At 43.9% G+C, this 18,894-nt stretch overlaps 1 protein-coding gene across 9 annotated transcripts in view; it reads right to left on the bottom strand.

Moving 5' to 3' along the window:
- LOC107377098 (nuclear factor 1 B-type) overlaps positions 1-18,894 on the bottom strand; it is a 107,076-nt gene that overhangs the window by 87,002 nt on the left and 1,180 nt on the right. For 2 of the 9 annotated variants that reach the window (XM_015946523.3, XM_070547881.1), the window contains exons 1-2: positions 17,815-18,303; positions 15,525-16,056 (exon numbers count right to left, since the gene is read on the bottom strand). In XM_015946523.3, coding sequence (XP_015802009.1) covers positions 15,525-16,056; positions 17,815-17,841 — 559 coding nt within the window. In that variant the 5' untranslated portion in view covers positions 17,842-18,303. Of the gene's footprint in view, positions 1-15,524; positions 16,057-17,814; positions 18,311-18,894 lie in introns of those variants that run through there. The other 7 variants (XM_054747543.2, XM_015946524.3, XM_070547877.1 and 4 more) reach the window with 6 other exon arrangements.

An 18,894-nucleotide genomic window follows, 5' to 3' on the forward strand; every position in this document is an offset into this window, starting at 1 on the left:
TAACCAAAAAGTACCTGTCCATCACACTCAGCTGTTGCCTCGGATAATTTTGACATTTAAGAACAAGATTGTTTCAGAAAATTTAGACCTTTTGTTGTTGCAGAATCACTGGAATTGGGATTATGATGGAATTGGCTAAATCCAGCACGCAACACAGCATATGACACATTTAACCTACAGTTTACAGTAGAACAACCTCTAAACAATGTCCATGATTTAGGAGAGCGGCTCTTCACTAAGTTTTGACAGGAACAGTAAGAAAGTGCGAGTCCACCAGGACCATCAATATGTTCATTATCAGCGCAGACAGGAAATGAGCTAGCTTTAGCTAAATCTTCCACTTTTATCTGAGTTTATTAAAGACTTTTTAACTAGATGAGCAGAATGAGACTGTCAGATATAATACGTAATAAAGATATGTTCATTCATGTGTTGCCACAAAATGATATTAACTTCATGTTGGAGCAGCTGGAAGCTGCCTGATGGTACGTCTGGTGTAAAAACAACAGTCAAATTGTCAAAGACGCACATTTCTAATACTAAACAACAGTTTTATACTATAGTTCACATAGTAAGTATAACTTATGTTTTATATATATATATATATATATATATATATATATATATATATATATGTATATAGATAGATAGATAGATAGATAGATAGATAGATAGATAGACAGATAGATATAATAAAATCCTTTTTCTTGCTCTGTTCTGAAACAGAAGATCAATTATTTTCCAAAAAGTCTTTAATAATTTTATTTTAATAATTTCCTGACAAAATACAATATGAAATGCAAACCTATATTCTATCAAACTGAAACATTGACTGTATTTTTTTAATCTGTCTATTTATTGATACCTTTAAATGGAATTACTGATATTTTACTAATCTATGCTCTAAAAAAGATGGTAAACTTGCCCTTTAAATTCGTGGTGAAATGTTTCATTTTCGATATTTTGTCTTAACGATTATAACAACTCTCCTTAAAACATTGATATAATGTTGGGTCAACACTACTACTGCTGCTCGTCCCTTTCTGGCTGCGTGACCTAGATTAAAGGTTATTTTTCCAGAAGCAGCGTTTTGCTCGCCCTTGTTGGATTCCCTTATCTGGCTTTGTCCGGACAAATCTTGGACACAAAGCACCCATTTTGTGCTCTTCTCTGGAGATCCTGTTACAGTGTTCCAGACACAACGCGGTCCACCAGCAGCGCCTCTGGGAGTGCATCGCTCGGCGGGGTGGGTGAGATTAGCCGCCTACTCGGCCTCAAACATACGATACATGCGAGCTCCTTTACATTTCAGAGCTCTGCTTTGTGCTGGGAGGTGATCGCCGGGGTGTCAAATGATGTCACACTGTGAGATTCCACATTACTAACCAGGGAAAATGCACAGGGCAATCCGATAGTGTCAGAATTCTCTGGTGTCCTTTTACCGAACACCGTAGCATTTCTAATATCGCTCAGCCACCTCGTAGCTGTTGGGATAGACGGCGCAATTCATTTCCATCAAATCAAAATCTATCAAAACATAAAATTAGAGAAATAGCTGGTTTGACAAACACCCTTGCCTCGACACCCTGCCCTGGTGTGTGTGTGTTTGTGCGTGTGTGTGTGTGTGGTAGCGATGAGGACGCTCTAGTGACCTTATTCCTTCTGTGCACAGGAAAGACAAAGTCTAACTACAAGTACGAAGCAACAGAGGCAGTGAGAAGGAGGGAAACGAGAGACTGAGGGAGAAAAGCAGCAGTAGCTCAACAGGTTGAGCGGGTTGTCCAGTAATTGGAAGGTTGCAGGTTCGATCCCGGCTTCGGACAGAGAATTCTGCTGTTGTGTCCTTGGGCAAGACACTTAACCCACCTTCCCTGCTGATAGTGGTCGGAGGGACCGGTGGCGCCTGTGCTCGGCAGCCTCGCCTCTGTCAGTGCATCCCAGGGCAGCTGTGGCTACATCGTAGCTCATCACCATCAGTGTGTGAATGGATGAATGATACACTGTAGTGTAAAGCGCTTTGGAGTCCTTAATCTGAGAGGCGCTATACAAGTGCGGGTCATTTATCATTAAAAAGAGTAGTGTTTGCTGACCTCATTCAGACAACAAGCCTGGGAAGAGCCTTTTCTTGGAACCGTTTCGCAAGAACTCTTGTTTATACAGGTGGTGTGTGAGCCGAGCGAGATATGCAGAGAGCGTGCATTTTGCAACACCTCATTATGAATACTAAACACAAGCAGCATGTCTAATCACACACACACACACACACACACACACACACACACACACACACACAGAGTCCAAAAGAGTGGCTGGAGTTTCAATTTGACTTTGACATTTGCAGGAGCGGGTTTCTTTTATCTGCCGGGGCCCATTGGTCCCTCTCTGTTTAAGTTACAAAGTCACGTTCCTCTGCATGATCCAAGGGCTTCCACACACTAATATGCTCCGCTGTCGGCCACTGAGCGCTCGCCTCCAGGAATAGGCGCCTCTGGTTGGCTTGCGTGTTTGCCTGAGGGGCGGTCTCCTGCAACAACATCCACTTGGCCAGAGTTCAGCCTTGCGGAGGGCCACAATAGCCCAAAGGTGGCTCTTCAGACCATTGTTTATGCAACAGCACACTACTGCCAGGTTAAAGGGAAAGAGAGAGAGATGGCTGAGAAAAATACTCCCTATGCTGCAAATACAGAAACGTTTGACTCTGAAACTTACTTTTGCACACTGATTAACACTTTTTATTCCTGCAAAATAAGAATAGACGAATACTAGATGCATACGGTTTTATAGACAATTAGGCACAAGCCACCTTCCAGTTTAAAGGCCACTAAAATTTAACACCATTCCTGATTTTTAAACAGTTTTTAATTAATTTCCTTTTCCAGTAGAATTCCACCTCCCCTCTCCCAGCAGGTTGTGCCAGCTGTCAATCATTTCATAATGTCGGATAACCACCGGAACTTTTCCTGTTCGCAAAAATCACAGACGACCGCGGTTTGGCAACAAAAAGTGTTTCACTTGTCATCGTCGATAAGGTGTGTTTTAAATCTGAAACAAAAGTTAAAGAAGTTATCATGTTTACCGATTAAATGAATAAATTAGCTACCAAGCCTAATTAGCTAGCTAGCGTAGAAATGCAAAAAGTGCTAATATTTCTTTTTTTTATGTAATTTTCCTTTAAGATTGTAAAAAAGTGACTTTGTTTTGTGTTCATTTGTTGAAAAACCTTTGAAAGTGCTGGCTCTCTGGTGTTTTTAGATAATGGTGCATCTTCAATACAAACCACGACTGTCAATATACACACTTATGTGCATGAAACATAACAGAATACGTAGTTTTACTTCTATAATCAAAGCTATGAGTTGTAATAATACTAATCCAGTGAATATGATGTATAATTGTAGCTATATGCCTAATCTCAAAATGAGAAAAAGTAGAATATGTACACATTTTGGACCTAATCCCATTAAAATGTTGCTTTTTTTTTTGCTACCATCAAAATTTTATTTCAGCCCATCTTTATTGGCAAAACTGCAATTTAAAAAGTACGTACAACTATGATAAAACTTTTAATTTCTTTCTCAAAGGTGCAGAGCACTGCTGCAATGCAATGACGCAAAACAGAAAAGCGATTTAAATTTACACAAACTTGTCTCAAAATAGGAACTTAATCGATTTTTACACTCTCGTTTTGTTGCCAGTTGAAGCAGCGCCTGTTTTACTTCCCCACTCACCAGTGAGGTGAACCAGAGCCATAATATCTTGGGAAAAAAATATCTGCGCAACAGCTGTTTGGTAAACATACCAAAGTAATTGTTCAAAAAGCCTTATTTTAACACAGATTAAATATAATTAGAGGCTGTTTATTCAATCGCAGCAAGTTGCCCCGCCAAAAGAAAAACCTCTGTCATTGTCGCTTGCAGTTCTACTCAGAGGGATTACAGCTGGAAATAGGATAATGTTTTTTCAAACACGGCTTCCTTAAATACAGGAAGGAAGGCTTATACACAAACAAAGCATATGCTTGTTGCTCGCAGGGACTGTAAGGACAGAGCTTACGGTTGGTTGGCTAAGGCCAGGGTCTTCTGAGGTGAGTATGAGGAATTCAGGTCAGAGCAGCCGAGACGTTTAACCAGATCAAGCCGCTGCAGCCAGGGTGGAAATAGCACGGGAGGCCAGGGAGAGGGAAACGAGCGCGTCACAGCTCCCGGCCCGATCCCACAGCCACACACACCCTCCCCTCCGCCCCAATGCAAACAAGAGCCATAACGTCCCTAATGATCTGAGATCATGTACAGTCTACGCCTCGCACATGTTCCACCAGTAAGGACCGCTTGCTCTTGATCTTTGACCTCCTAGTGGGTGTGCCTACATCAGACTCTGTGTGAAGCTCAGAACATGCTAGGAGGTTCAAACTTCATGTCTTAAATCTGGAAAAATCCCATTTTAAGTCCTAACATATGTTTTAAACTTTAGGTAATCTGACACTCGTGTCTTTCCACTTTCGTGCACAACTGTGTTTTAATTCAGAAGTCCGTCTCCACCCTGGCACACACACACACACACACATTGTAAACAGTCTTTATTGAGACGTGAGTTCTTGTATAAACATAGACAAGCCCTATTGAGGATCTGGGGCTGGGTGGAACAATAAGAGGGGGAAAGTTGCTGGACGTTCCTCACAGACGGTGTGTACAAAATCCAATTATCAGAGCCGTGGCATTAACATTCCAGCAGTCTGGCAGGTGACGGCTCCGTCTTTTCAGCCGCCTAGCCACACACCCCCCATTTACATGATCCCACACACACACACACACAGACACCGCCAGCATGGGACGGAGTCTCCGGTAGCAGCTTCACAATACACACTTGCTGCCGTCTTCGGCTTCCCCCTCTTCTTAAGAAATATTGAGACATACATGGAGGGAGGAAGGCAAAGAGATGGGAGACATTTGGGAGGAGTGTGGGGTCCGTCCGCGACAGAGGTCTTTTCTTCAGGAGATCAGCGCGAGCGGCATGGCAGGCAGTTTCTGTCAATGGGGCATTCTTCTCCTCCGACTCTGTTGGTGTGAATACGTTGATCGCTGATAAGGTTGCTTTGATTGGCCAAAAGGGGGGAAAACCGCTTTTTGTCTTGAGCATTTGCCCTCGGACAGTGCACGCTTTGTGGGCCTCTGGGTGACGTCCGTGGCATACATGACACCGAATCAAACAAAGTTTAATAGCAAAACAAATAGACTGTTGCTGTACTTGGGCCAGTTCAATCGATTAACATGAGAGTCACTGCCCGTGGGCCTCTTGCTGGAATAAAACAAAGCAGTCTAAAACTATAGCTAAGTGTAGACGTTACAGATCATCTGGTTTGTTTACATTCTCTAGCTCCTGTAATTAGCCTCTTCACCTTCCTCCGGCTCTAATCCCTGTGGTGTGACGAAGGAATAGCCGTCGTGCACCACTAACAGCTCTTCTTTTTGTGGATTTCTGCTTTGCATACATGTGCTGCACTCCTTATCTATTTAGGCTGCAGCGTACGTGATAACCAATGAGCAGGAGATGTGAGAGGCCTCTGCCTGGTGTCAGGCCCTGTACTTCTTGTCTGGTCCTATATATAAACCTCCATCTGGGCCCCATTCTGTACTTTCCATCATGTCATCCTGCCTACAAGAGACAGGCCAGTAGGAAACACACTAACCTTTAAGAGCAGTAGGGCTAATACTGACTCTCACTTCTGAAGTGGATGTCTATGTCTGATTACTGGTGTTGTGTTTGCGACGCCATATCAGACGCCATGTTTTCTTCTACGGGAGCTCGTGGGGACAAAATACATTTACTGATTTCTAACAAATGTTACAAAACTTTCAACATTCATAAACGTTGTCGTTTTACACATTTACCTCTTTGCTCGTTGCCAGTGATGAAAGGGAATCTGATGGGCTTGTCATTTTGCTGGAGGTTGAACAAAAGTACTCGTTCGAAATTTGAGCTCCCGGTGATTTTTGACCCTAAAGGCCATTCGTTGGTAAGGTCTTACTAAAACACAAATATAACGCTTGCTGACAGTGATTTAGGTATGTACTGCCTCCTACCACCAGGGAAAATACATATCGTCACTTTAAACTGTTTATGAAGATGTAAAAACGATGGGTGACCATAACCCATAACTAGAGGGTTCAATCTCAGAACCTCACATTTAACCCACCTTGCTCATTGGTTATGGTCAGAGGGACTGTGGGCACCAGTATTTGGTAGCCTCGCCTCTGTAAGCAGTGGCTACATGTCGCTCATGAATGGCTGTTTGTGTTGTAAAGCGCCTTGGGGGGTTGTTGAACCCAAGAAGCTGCTGCTAAACCAACTGGGACGTAAAAACCAGAGAGTTCCGTCTGCTCCATCACCAAACATTTCTTGGCAGGAAATACAAAAGGGTTTGTCCAAACCTCTTCTTCGCAACTCAAGTTCTTTCCTTTCACTGGTATTCTTCCTTCTTAAAATTCCCAAAATACTTCATGCATGTTGCACGGGTAGGAATTGAACTGACATTTCTGTTTCAGTTGAAACACATCAAACAAGAAAGGAAGAACATTCTGAGCATTGATTTCTAAACGTCCTACGGCAGAAACATCTTTTTCTTTGACGTAGTTTACTGTATCCTCCAAATATTAAACCTTTCAGCCCACTTTCGTTGTGCAACCGTGACTAATTTAACCAGACATAAAATAACTGCATCATTTCAGGTTTGGTTTTTAGCTCATTCCTAAAATACAAAGCTTATGTAACTTGTGGGCTGCACACACACTAGAGCTTTAACAGCATTAATTGGCTATCGAGTTACATACTTTTATTAACATAAGATGTACCCTAAAGGGGTTTTATATGCAGTCTGACCTTCTTAATAAAATAAATAGGTGTACAAAATTGCCACATTCAGCTTTTTTTACATTATGTGTTTTCTTTTTAAAGCTAAAAGTAACTAAGAACCATGGTGTGCCCCAGTAAACCTCTTTTTGTTGTATTTACCTCCCTCCACCCTTTTGTGTATCGCTGTCGGCCTCTGCAGTGAGATTTTAGTCAAGTGTCTTGAGGCTTTCTCCAAACTTCCACCCAGAAGGCCTGGCCGTCCTTAATTATTCTTTGATGGTTAACGGGGAAAAAAAAGAAAAGTTCTTTTTTTTATTAGCTCAGCAGCAGTTTCCCCATTCATAATAGTTGGCACTGGTTTTGTTCTGGCTGCCAGAGCTCACACCCCAACAATTTTCATTTTCCTTCATCTATTTGTTTCATTCATGTCATGGATTTGGCAGGGGCCGGCAATGTTTTCCTGATGGCCGTCGACCTTTCAACACCCTTCTTTTGAGTCTCAAACTCTCGTTTGTGGCTTTGTTTTGGACATGGGTGACGAAAATGCGGAAATAACAGTCCACACTAGTTTACGCTCAAGCAGCGCTCTCTTAGAGGGTTTTACTTTGGATTTATCAACTGGGATCTAACGCTGAACTGAAGGTACCAGAAAAAAGGCGTGTAAACTACAGATGATGTGCTCTCGGAGGAAGAAAAGGGGAAAGTGACGGATTTTAACTTTGGAATGTAGATTTGTTCGAATGTTTGGTAAAATGCGAAAGAACTATTAACAATGGCATCTTGCACTTGATCGCCGTGCAGCAGCTGGAAATATTCAAAACAACCGATCCCACTTCTACCAACCACTTTGCTAAATCTAGAAACCACACTTGCAGGTACTTTAATCGCTGAAATTCCACACGGGAGTCAAAGCAGTCAAATGTACCGTACATACAGTCTACAGGTCCTATGAGTTTTCTCAGGACTGCAACCTAATCCTCAAACCCCCCCCCCCCCCCCCCCCCCCAAAGTGACACATAAAACCCACACCCAGGAACCAGGATTCCCAGTATGTAAGCAAACTAGATGCCTACTGCATCTCTGACTGAGGCAGCGTTCTGGATGGAGTTAAAGGAAGGCTGGTAGGAGTGCAGAGAAGAGTCTCCTGGGGCATTAGCCTCTGCAAGACGGCCCAGAAGATGGCTGCACTGTGGATTAGGACCACAGTGGCCCATTGTTAATTGGGCGCCATGTGTGAAAGCTACGGAGAGATTAGTTTGTACAGCTGCTGCCATTTGTCATAACTGCCTTTAACAAGACACATATGGCAAGCCCAACTTACAGCCAATGGTTTTACGGGAGGAAAAAGTTAAAGGAGGAGTAAAAGTACAGAACTTTATTCACTGATGAAGATGTTCGTAGGAAACGCCAATCAGACTGAGCTGAAATAGGATAAGGTCGTCATTCATTTGCGCATCCACAGGTCAGCGAAGGGTTCTGTCACGACTTTTCAATAAAGCTAATCCGGTAAAGATGTGGAGCCACAGGTTTGAAAGAGTATCAATGTCACTATAAGGGAATATCTGGCATGACGTCATGGCCCTGTTTGGTAAAGAGTCTCTGTTTTATTTAGATAAGCCAGACTGGGAGCTTACACATCAACTGTTATAGCCTGATTACGTTTTCCCTTAAGCAGGCTTCCTTATATGAAAGGCTTACTAGGGCAGAGTTGTTTTTTGGTACGAATCCGCAGTGTAATTGTTGGTTGTAGGTATGCACACATGTTAAAGGCCTAATTACAATCTAGACATGGTAAATCTGGAACGAGCTTTTAAAAGACTCTCACTTTTTAGTGTTTGCCTCACAGATGTTAAACCACTAAGGAGTCGCCGCTCACCGACTCTCAATTCCGTGGTGTAAGCCGTACTTTTGGTGAGAACTAATGTTTGTTTCTGCAAGTTTAGAGGTGAGTCTAAACAACTATGTGTATTTTTGCTTTAGGGTTTAGGGTTAACACTAACCCTGAACCCCCAAGGGGAGTAAAAATGGTGACAAAGTCAAACAATAAACAAGATAAGTATGAAAAAGTCTACAGTAATATTTACAGGCATCTATTTGAAATCTAGATTTCTAAATCTAAATTTTGTTGTTGGTTGAGAACATCTTGTTTGCGTCACACTCAAATTAAATTCTCATACGTCCACTCAAGAATATGTCAGACAAGTACGGTTCCCATCCTGTAGGAAATCAGAAACATCTGCTGTTTTTTCTCTTTCTGACATGTACAACTTTCCTGTTGTTTGGCTCAGAGTTTCGACCGTAAATGATGAAGTTTGGCATCTCTGCAGCCTGTACAGTATGTGGGGTTTTTAATTACTATTGAATTCAAGTAAAAAAGAAAATTCAGGAGCATTTCTGTCTTTTACCTTTTTAATTCTGTATTTAGGAAATAAAACATGTGAGACAAAAAACAGAAAAGTTAATAAGAATAATGACACTGGGTCTGCACAATAATTAAGTTTACTTATGCTCTACGCCGGGCTATCGTGCTTAAATTTAAATGATCTATGTTCTAGGAGGATTGCATGTGAAAAGGTACAGATTATGGGCCGCCATCATTTATTTATGCTATCTGTTTCCATCAGCTGCTGATCTGTGGACCACAGTGGGAGGGTAAAGTAAATTGATGCTACACCAGTAACAGTCTTTAAAGCAAAACCCCGGGGCATCTTCTGTTGCCCGACAGTTGCTTTCCCCAAATTTGCCAGCTTTCTGAAACGTCAACCTGGCATATGCGAGGGTGGAGAGCAACCTCTATTGACAACTCAATGGGGTGCTGATGAATCCGTCCCAGGAAGGCCATTCCCAAGCCCCAAGCACCACGTCCCCTTTGAGATTCAGTGCAGCGACATAAGAAAGAAATCCTCTGGGGGTTCACCCCGCCTCCCCACCAACCAGCCCAAACAACAACAACCAAAAGTTAATTTTGCACACCAGTGTGGTGGTGGGGCCTCTCTCAGGTCTGGGCGAGCCGTCACAGTGATGGGACGTACTGTACCCTCGGACAAAAGAAGAGACACCCATCACTCTGGGTCACAAATCGCCCTGTCTGGACTCAAAAGACTTTGATGGGGGTAAAGAAGGGTGTGTGTGTGTGAGAGGAGGGGGGGTGAAGCACAGAAAAGTCAGTGTTTCCTGGGAAACCACTGTGCTTGTCTGTTCCTGCTCAAAGTCCCCTCCAAAACACCCCTTCCTATTTTCTCCCCCCTCCTTCATTAGTTGTTGGCTAAAAGGAACTGGCTTTTTCATGAAAGTCTCATTCTGATACTCGAGGGTGCTTTTCTCCTGACTGACTCGAGGGGGGGGGATACCATCCTCATACAAGTTTTCTATCTAAGACCTTTGTGTGTCCTGTCTGAACCTCCTTATCCTTCCTTTCACTGCAGATCCTGCTGTCTTACATGATCGGTCTTGCAGGCAAATGGGACAACGCTAAGTTTTTCTAGCAGCTACGCTGTCGAGATGGAAAAGAAGAGGGTGCAGTCACTGGATGGAGAAGCTCAGGCAGTGGGGAGAGGGTCTGCTTTGTGAGGACGGACAGTGAGGTACGGTGCGGAGATTGGGATGGGGGTGAATGTACCCATTTGTCTTCATTTGGTCGGACTGGCAGACGGGGTGTGTGGGGGGGTGGGAAATTTATCTGGGGGGTAGAGGGAGGTGACGGCCCTCCAGTCAAGTGGCCTCGGGGGGATTTGAAATGCATTTGGGGTCCTCCCCAAAAGCCTGGGAAAGTGTGGGGAGGCTGAGATCTTAACCATGGACTAATGACACAAACCGCCGTCCTTCAACATGAGTAGCTATGAACGCAAAACTCCGTCTCCTGCTGAAATACACACAAAAAAGTCTTTTCAACAGAACGCTCGTGGCTTACAATGCAAAAGAAAAGCTTTGTTCTGTTTTTTTTTTTTGACGGACGCAACAGAGCAAACTGTGACCCAAGCAAATTAAACACACTGTAGCGAAGCGAAAAGAGGGAGTTGTAAATTTAGTCGAAAAAAGAAAGCATCCACATTTCTCTGTGGCCTCTGCTCCGAGTTGCCTCGTTTCCATGGAGATTTATGTACACAGGGAACACAAAAGAGGGCTAAGGAGGTAACACGGCCTGTTTAAGCCTTGAGGTATTTGCTCGAGCAAAGCCCCCGCTGCTCTGACACAAGCCGCATACCGAGCCAGGCAACCTGGCTGCTCTGCACCCAGGTCAGCGTTTGAGCGAGAGCAGAAGGGAAGGCAGATGGAGATCACAAAACACCCAAAAGATCCGTAAAGACATTACTAGAAACAGAAACCGAGGACGAAAAAAGGGCTGCACTGCAAAAACATAAATAGCTCCTAGGTTTGGAGAAAAAGGATCGGAAAGGCATTTAGTGGGAAGCGGAAATCAATAAGGCAAGCGGTGAAGCTGGGAGGGAGTTCTAAGTGGATTAGATTGAGAGAATGTGTTCGATAAGGTTATGGCTCTGAGAGAGACGTAGCTAGACACCGCAGGCTCTATTGCATACTAATAAGAAAGACAGAAAGGAAGCTCAGCTTGGGGTTGTGCGGTTCAACGTGAAGACCTTTTTCTATACGGCTTTTCCTGGGATTCGTGCTTTACACTTTTTTTTCTTGAATTTTTTGCGATTAAAATTCAACTCCAAGAATAAAAATCTTCTCAGCTTGCAAAAGAACAAGTTTTTTTTTTTTTTTTTTAAGAATAATTTCACCGGAGGAGCCGACGATTTAAAGCCAGTCGAACAACTTGACATAAGCTTTAATGTTTTCTGCTTCCAACAAGTTTTGTTTCACTCTTCTGGCGTGATCCCAGCCACTGTTCCTCTGGCCAAACGCCTGGTCCTGGGACAGCTGTCACGGGTCGCAGACCCAGGGCTCGAGTGAAAAAAAAAAGGAAAACTTGGAGGAGGAAGGAGTGAGAGAGTCGTTTGGCTGGGCAGCGAGCTCGCCGCGGGGGTGATTTCTGATGGCAGAGGAGGATAAGGGGATGCAGCTAGGGAGGGTTAGATGGAGTGCTTAGTCACGGACCTCCACTGTGACCCAGAAGGTCAGACCTCCACACAGAGCGTCTGACCACAGCCTCTGAGGCAGCCGGGCGGAAAACAAGATGCAAACAGCTACCTCACGCAGGGTGGCAAGCAGAGGATGGTCGGTCATGAAAATCCCAACCCGGCCTGAGGGACTGGAGCGGGGTGGGAGGTGAGAGCATGTGGGAGGCAGCCAGTGCTGCCTATTACTCCCCCTCACTTAGGCCACTGAACCAAGGGACCACCAGCCAGACCAGAAACTGGAGGCTGTGGCAGAGGGGGTGGAGGTGGTGGAGACAAACAGTTGCCAAGAGACCACAAGTGATCCTCCGACTGCTGCGGTTTGACCCTGATTGAAGGGGTCAACAAGGGGAGCTTATGAGCCGCCCCCGCCACCACCATCAACACCACCCCAGACACAAAGTCTTCCTCCTCCACGTGCCCCTGAGCCTGCGACTGCTCGCCCTCACCGATCTGTTTTGCTCAATTAAACTTCAGAGGACACCCTGCCACATCCCGCTGCAAAGGTCCCGACCCCCGGGGGTGGAGGTTAACTCTGGCGATTGTAAAACAAGGTCTCCATTAACATGTCAGCTTGTTTTCAGAGGTAATCTATCCATTTCCTCAAACTATCACGACGGTGTGAAGGGAAAAAAAAGTTACAGAGTCAAGGTAATCATGTTTTATGACCATGTTAAGCTCCAGCACCGGAGCAAGGGGAAAACTACACGACCCCGACTTTTTCAGACTCCCAAAGGATCAGCTCGGCTATACGTCTTCTTCTTCGTTCAAAAGTGGCAGAATTACATTTAGCAGTCTACGCCAACGTCGTTGTTGAAGGACACACCTAAGATCAGAGACATACCCTTAGGTTTCACACTTTATTGACCCATGCTGTGGTTTGTCGGAGCAAAAACGTCCTGGCAAACACCCCCGGGTTCTCCGCACAACACCCCTGAATACGACGCACAAGCAGTGACAAGCGGCTCAACGAGAAAGCAAACAAACCGAAGCTTACAGAACCCTCACACGTCCTGACACGATTCCTATCTGCATGCCTTGTTGCAACGATTCCACCAAGCTGTCAAACTGGATGTGCAGAACATGAACGCAGGTGTGGAGAGGAGATGATTCAAGTAAGAAAAGGAAGAGATTTGCTCTTTTAGTTTGATCCGATAACAGTAAAAGAGTGTACTGCGTGTGTGTGTGTGTGTGTGTGTGTGTGTGTGTGTGTGTGTGTGTGTGTGTGTGTGTGTGTGTGTGTGTGTGAGAAGCCAGGACTCTTGTGTTGAACTGCCAGTTGGCACAATGGGTGCCACAACCCCCACCCCTTCCCTCCCTCTCTGCTCCCAGCCCCTCAGCCTACTTCCCAGCGGGCATTCATCTGGGCATGCACATGGGTGCTGCGGTCCTGCCTGGCTAAACGCGTCTGTGCCCCAGAACAAGGGGGTGAATTCTGTGAGTGCCCTCTCGAAATTCACCCAGGGACTCTCGCCGCCAACCTGCCGACCTTTCTCAGGCAGGAACCCGTGAGAATTACAAACAAATACACTCCACGCACAAATTGAGCTAACAAATGCCCAGTGAGGTAAGAGCGGTGAATTAAAAACACAAGTGATGCTCTGAACCGTGGACTCCCTTTCACCCACAGCTGATTTGCTGGTTCCTTTTGTGTTGGTGTGTTTGTTTGTTTCGTGCTGTTGCTGCTGAACAAAGGCAGCGGCTTCCATTCTGCCACCGTCGGAAAAAAAAAAAACAGCAAATTTCCAATGTGCCCACCGCAATGCGGATGCCAACCAACGAATCAAAGGCACGCTGCAAGCAGACAAAGAGGGGTTCGATGCCAACCTCCGAACCTCTAACAACCATCACCGGTGACTTGCCTGCCTCCCTGGCACTGTGCAGAAACAAAATGGCGGCACGCTGCACGCCACCACAACATGGCTGCATTGTTCCGGGGTTTGGGCACCGCTGAAAGAAACGAGAACAGACACCTCCTTCTCCTCCAATTGCAGTGGAACACCTATTGGTGTTCGGGAAAGTTTCCATCAAGTGAAATTTCAGGAAGGCTGAATATAATCCACGAAAACAGCTGAGGGATTACAAACGGACCCGTTGTCTTTGCTACTAATGCGATCATTTCACAGCACAAAGCTTTTCCTAAAACAATATCCATGCAAATGCCACATTTTCATTTTCATCTGAATGCTGCGTAGTTGGAAAACGAAGAAAAGGAATAAAAAAACATCACTAAAGAGCCGTTTTTCAAGTTGGCAGCGAGCGGTTAAAGAAATGCAGCAGATGCAAACTAGAGAAGCGGTGGCATCCGACAAAAGACACAAAAGAGGGTCTGATGCCAACGCCGGTGCCAGTGGCAACCATTATTGTCTGTGCGCCGTGCCTTCTGCTTTCCCTGGCACTTATCAAACACAAAATGGCGCTCAGGGTTTGGTGGTAATGACCTAGCTAGAGCGCTATTCCTCCCTCTGAGGCAGAGGCTGCCACATTTAAAACAAGGGGATTTCATCTGGAATTCCTGAGCTGTCGGGAGGTTCCGGAGGGTCAAACGTCAAAAAGTTTTTATGAATTTTCTTTTTTCATTAAGTGGAATTTTGTTAATTATAAACTAAGTTTCAAATATGGTGAAGAATAATATTTTTATCATGGAAAAAGTATAAAAAGGAGATTTTGCTGCTATAAAAATGAGGATAATTATCTCTGAGTGGATTCCCACAAAAAAATCACCAAGTAATAACAGAGAAAATACTTGTGTAAAAGATTTCAAATATAAAATTTTATATTCTTAGAGAAGTTTATTCAATGCATTAGTTGGAGGAAAAAATGATTAAATTTAAATATAGTAAAAAATAATCTCTAGATTTTAATTTTACTTAATTTTAAAAACATTTAATGAATAATAAATTAATTAATCACTTCACCGCAGACATGAAGAGACACAGATCCTATTGTAAGTAATCACTGTGGGAAAAGTAATTTAGGATGATTCTAATTTAGTGGGATTAACAATCATGGCCGCTGTTTGGGATTTTTTTATATGAGGAAAATTTGTACTTGTTGGAATTTTTCTAAAAATATAAACTGGAAAAAAAATCTGAATTATTTAGAAATGAATCCATAACATCATAAAATTAAACCCCTTCATTAGTTTCTGTTACACTTTTCTAGTCTAACAGACGGTGTGTGTTGGTACGAGCCTGCATGGCTCTGTCTACACACACACACACACACACACACACACACACACACACACAGACGTGTCCGCCGCTGCAGGAGAACATTGAGGAAAAGGCAAAGTTAGAAAGTTTCATAATAAAAACACATTTATTTGGGTCTGGTAACGAGCCGTGTGTTTATCCTGCTCTGCTGCTCACGTTTCTGATGTTTATTTGTCTGGCACGCTCAGTCTGAGCCGGGCTGCCAGAAAGTAACACATGTGACCTCTGACCTTGCCAAGACATACTTCACACATGTGTAGCTCTCTCTCTCTCTCTCTCTCTCTCTCACACACACACACACACACACACACACACACACACACACACACACACACACACACACACACACACACACACACACACACACGTAGACAAGACCTACCTTGGTCCTGGACATAGTACGCTAGGAACAAGTCCAGCTCCTTGACGGATACTGTGATGTGGTGAGGCTGGACACAAAGTGCTGGGTTGGTGCAGTGTGGGGACTTGACCAGGCGCTCGCCGTCCGTACTTTCCAGAGGGATGCCTTTGAAGAGGATGACCATCACCAGGTCCAGGCGCCAGACTTTGTCGGCCTGCCGCAAGCAGTCGATCCGACGGATCTTGCCCTTCTGGTCCGGGTTGGACAGCACGCAGCATGGGGGCTTCTTCCCCGTCACGCTGAGGACAAAGTCCTCACGGTACTCCTGCCGGATGTCCTTACGCAGCTTGGCCAACAGCCTAGACGCCCATTTCTGCTTGATCTCGGCCTTCTCGCCCAAAAGCTCGTCCTTCACGGCGCGCTCCTCGTCCTTGGACATTCGCTTCTCGTGCTTCTTGAAGTACTTGCGCTTCCTGGCCTGGAGGTTGAACCACGTGTAGGCGATGGCTCGGACGTGAGGGAGAAGCGCCTCGATGAAGGGATGAAATTCATCCTGGAGCAGGAAAAACATCACACACATGGGTTTAATCGCTCTGGGGCAGGTCGGTTCCATAATTATTAAAAAGAGCAGAAAGCAGGTCAATAAATAAAAATCTGAACATTTGTTCCTTCTTACAACGTCCCAGATTTATTCAGACACACACACACATTCCACTAAAAACTTATCCCACATTCTCTAATAATCGAGAGGATAAGCTGAGAGGCTGAACAGGATGGAGTCGCAAAATAGGAAGTTAAGAAGATTCCACCTAATGTCTCACACACACGCACACGCACACACACACACACACACACACACACACTTGCACACGAGCTCAAAAGTACAAAAACACAAACAAGTCACAAGCAGAAAACTGATCAAAAAGGGAAAAAAGTGCAACATTTGCAACAAAAACACTAAATTCAACTAGATTTCAGGGTTTTATTTTGAAGAGATAAATGAATTTTTATTCAAATTAAACATTTAAAATAAATAATAATAAATTCCTAAAAGACATCAGCTTTACAATGACTGTTTTTACTGTAATTTAATTGCAAGCTTAACAATTTAATAGATTTTTTTTTTTTTTTACATCTGACATGCTTTCAGGTTTTCCTCACATGGATAATCCTCCCAAAACTTCCCAATAATTCCTCCGCTCTCCGCAGGAATGTGCAGGACTGTGAGAACTTTTTTGCTGACAAATGAAAGCTCCTCTATGGGTGAGGAGCATTGAATTATCTTTCTTTTAACTCATTAAAATGTCACTTTTAATTAGCACGCACACACAAACACATGCACACACACATGAAGAGTCAAACCACACATTGTTCCTTTTGAAGGCACTCAGGCAGAGCAGGTGATGGGAAACCACAGAAATTCACTCCCTTTCTCTGCTGCTGCTGCCACACTCACACACAGCTCTGCTCCGTGAAACTGCTCCACTCCACAGATAAAATAACCACAGAAACTTTGCAGATTTGTTTGTTTTTTCACCATTTGGAGGTAAAAAATTAATTATCTGAGTTAATTCTAAAGTTACCAATTAAAGTGTTTTAAAATAATCCTGAAAACACCTAAAATATTCAGATTTTTAAATTATTTTACGCTAATTTGAATTATAACATAATAATAAAAGTCGGTGACGTTGGAGAGGGCCTGCGCGGTGCGGCCAGAAAAGCGCAATCCTCTTAAGCGCAAACTAAACCACATCTGAGTCAATCACTGACTTATGCCAAGTAAAATATAAACAGTAAAACTGAGTCAGCAGGCCCGTCCGAGCGGTGCTTATCGCGCGTTTCCATCTCCCAACGGAGAAAGTGGCGTTATCTCCGTGTTCCCTCGGATCCCTGAAGAGGCTTTTCCCCTAAATATTAATGTAAGTTTGGAGGAAAATTTTAAAACAGGACCTGGAAGCGTGTGAAATGTCACCAGAGGACAGGGGAAAAGTCTATTACCAGACGCTAAGAGCCTAAAATTAACCTTTACGCACAACTTTACGCACAGAACAAACGTCAAAATGAAGGACTAAAGTTTAAATTTGAAATAAAAGTAAAGGGAGTTGGTCCCTTTTTAACACGTCACAGCTACAGAAAGTGTGTTAAAAGTGAAATCATCCAGATTAGGGTTATTTTTTAAGAGAAACGCGCGCAATTTCTGGGTGATTTCCACGTAGAAGCGTGGTGCGCAGAGAGAACTTTCTGTCCAGCTTTTTTTCCTCTCGCTCCTGCCTTTCCGAATAACTCAGATCAGCATGAAAATCACAAATACCTGAGTGAGACAGATCGGGGAGTACATGGCGAGACAGCGGACGGAAGTGATTTTTGGACTTTTTGGACGAATCCCCCTCGGATCACTTCATCGTCCTGGAGTGCCGCGCGAGAGCGTGGAGCAGCAATCCGCAGTGGAAAAAAAAGGAAAGGAAAAATTATCCAAGAATATCCATGAATTTTTTTTATGATCCAAAGGTTGTCCTCAGCGCGGAGAGGTTGTGTTTTTATGCAAAAGAAGGAAAAGTTGCGGATGAGTCTCGGAGCTGCGCACGTCTCTCCTCTGCGCCGCCTCACGCGAAGCTTCTTCTTAGGAAGCCGGTGATCATGATGATGATGATGGCGATGATGAGGAAGATGATGATGCGCAGGGATGGATCTTCACCCCTTCAGCTTCACACAAACTCCTGATCAAACCGAGCTGCACCTTCCAGGCGCGATTCCAGCAAATCAGACTCAACTTTTTCCTCTCTCCTTTTTTTCTTCCACCATACACGTAATTACACACTCCTCCTCCTCCTCCTCCCCCTCCTCCTCCCCACGCAGCACCTACCCTCTTCTTCACGCTTTTATGAAAACGCAGCAAACAATTCATTTACTCCTCTCTCTTCGGCTGAATTAGTTTATGAGCTTCAGGGACTTTGGACCAAAGCTTTAAAAACACACACACATTTCCACATGAGCTCTGACTTCACTCCACTCCTTATAACTGATTTAATGTCAGTGAAACACATTAAATAAACTTTAACCTGAGTTGTATTCATATTTCCTGCAAAATACTATATTATTGAAATTAATACAATTGAAAAGGGGAATAATTTAAGGAATTAATAATAACAATAGAATGATTAGTTATAGCCGAATAAGCCGAATTACACTTAAAATCAAATGAAACACTTTTAAAAGCGATCCCTTTAGTTTTAAATGTTGTTTTCCAATAAAACATTACATTGCTTCATTTTTCTATGAAGTTCTGAAGAAATTAAATGTGAGATTATTGTGTTTTGCACCAAAAGGACAGGAAGTTCAACATGCTGCAGCGCGCGCGCGCGCACACACACACACACACACACACACACAC

The sequence above is a fragment of the Nothobranchius furzeri genome, chromosome 2 (assembly GCF_043380555.1).
Source record: "Nothobranchius furzeri strain GRZ-AD chromosome 2, NfurGRZ-RIMD1, whole genome shotgun sequence".
NCBI lineage: Eukaryota > Metazoa > Chordata > Actinopteri > Cyprinodontiformes > Nothobranchiidae > Nothobranchius > Nothobranchius furzeri.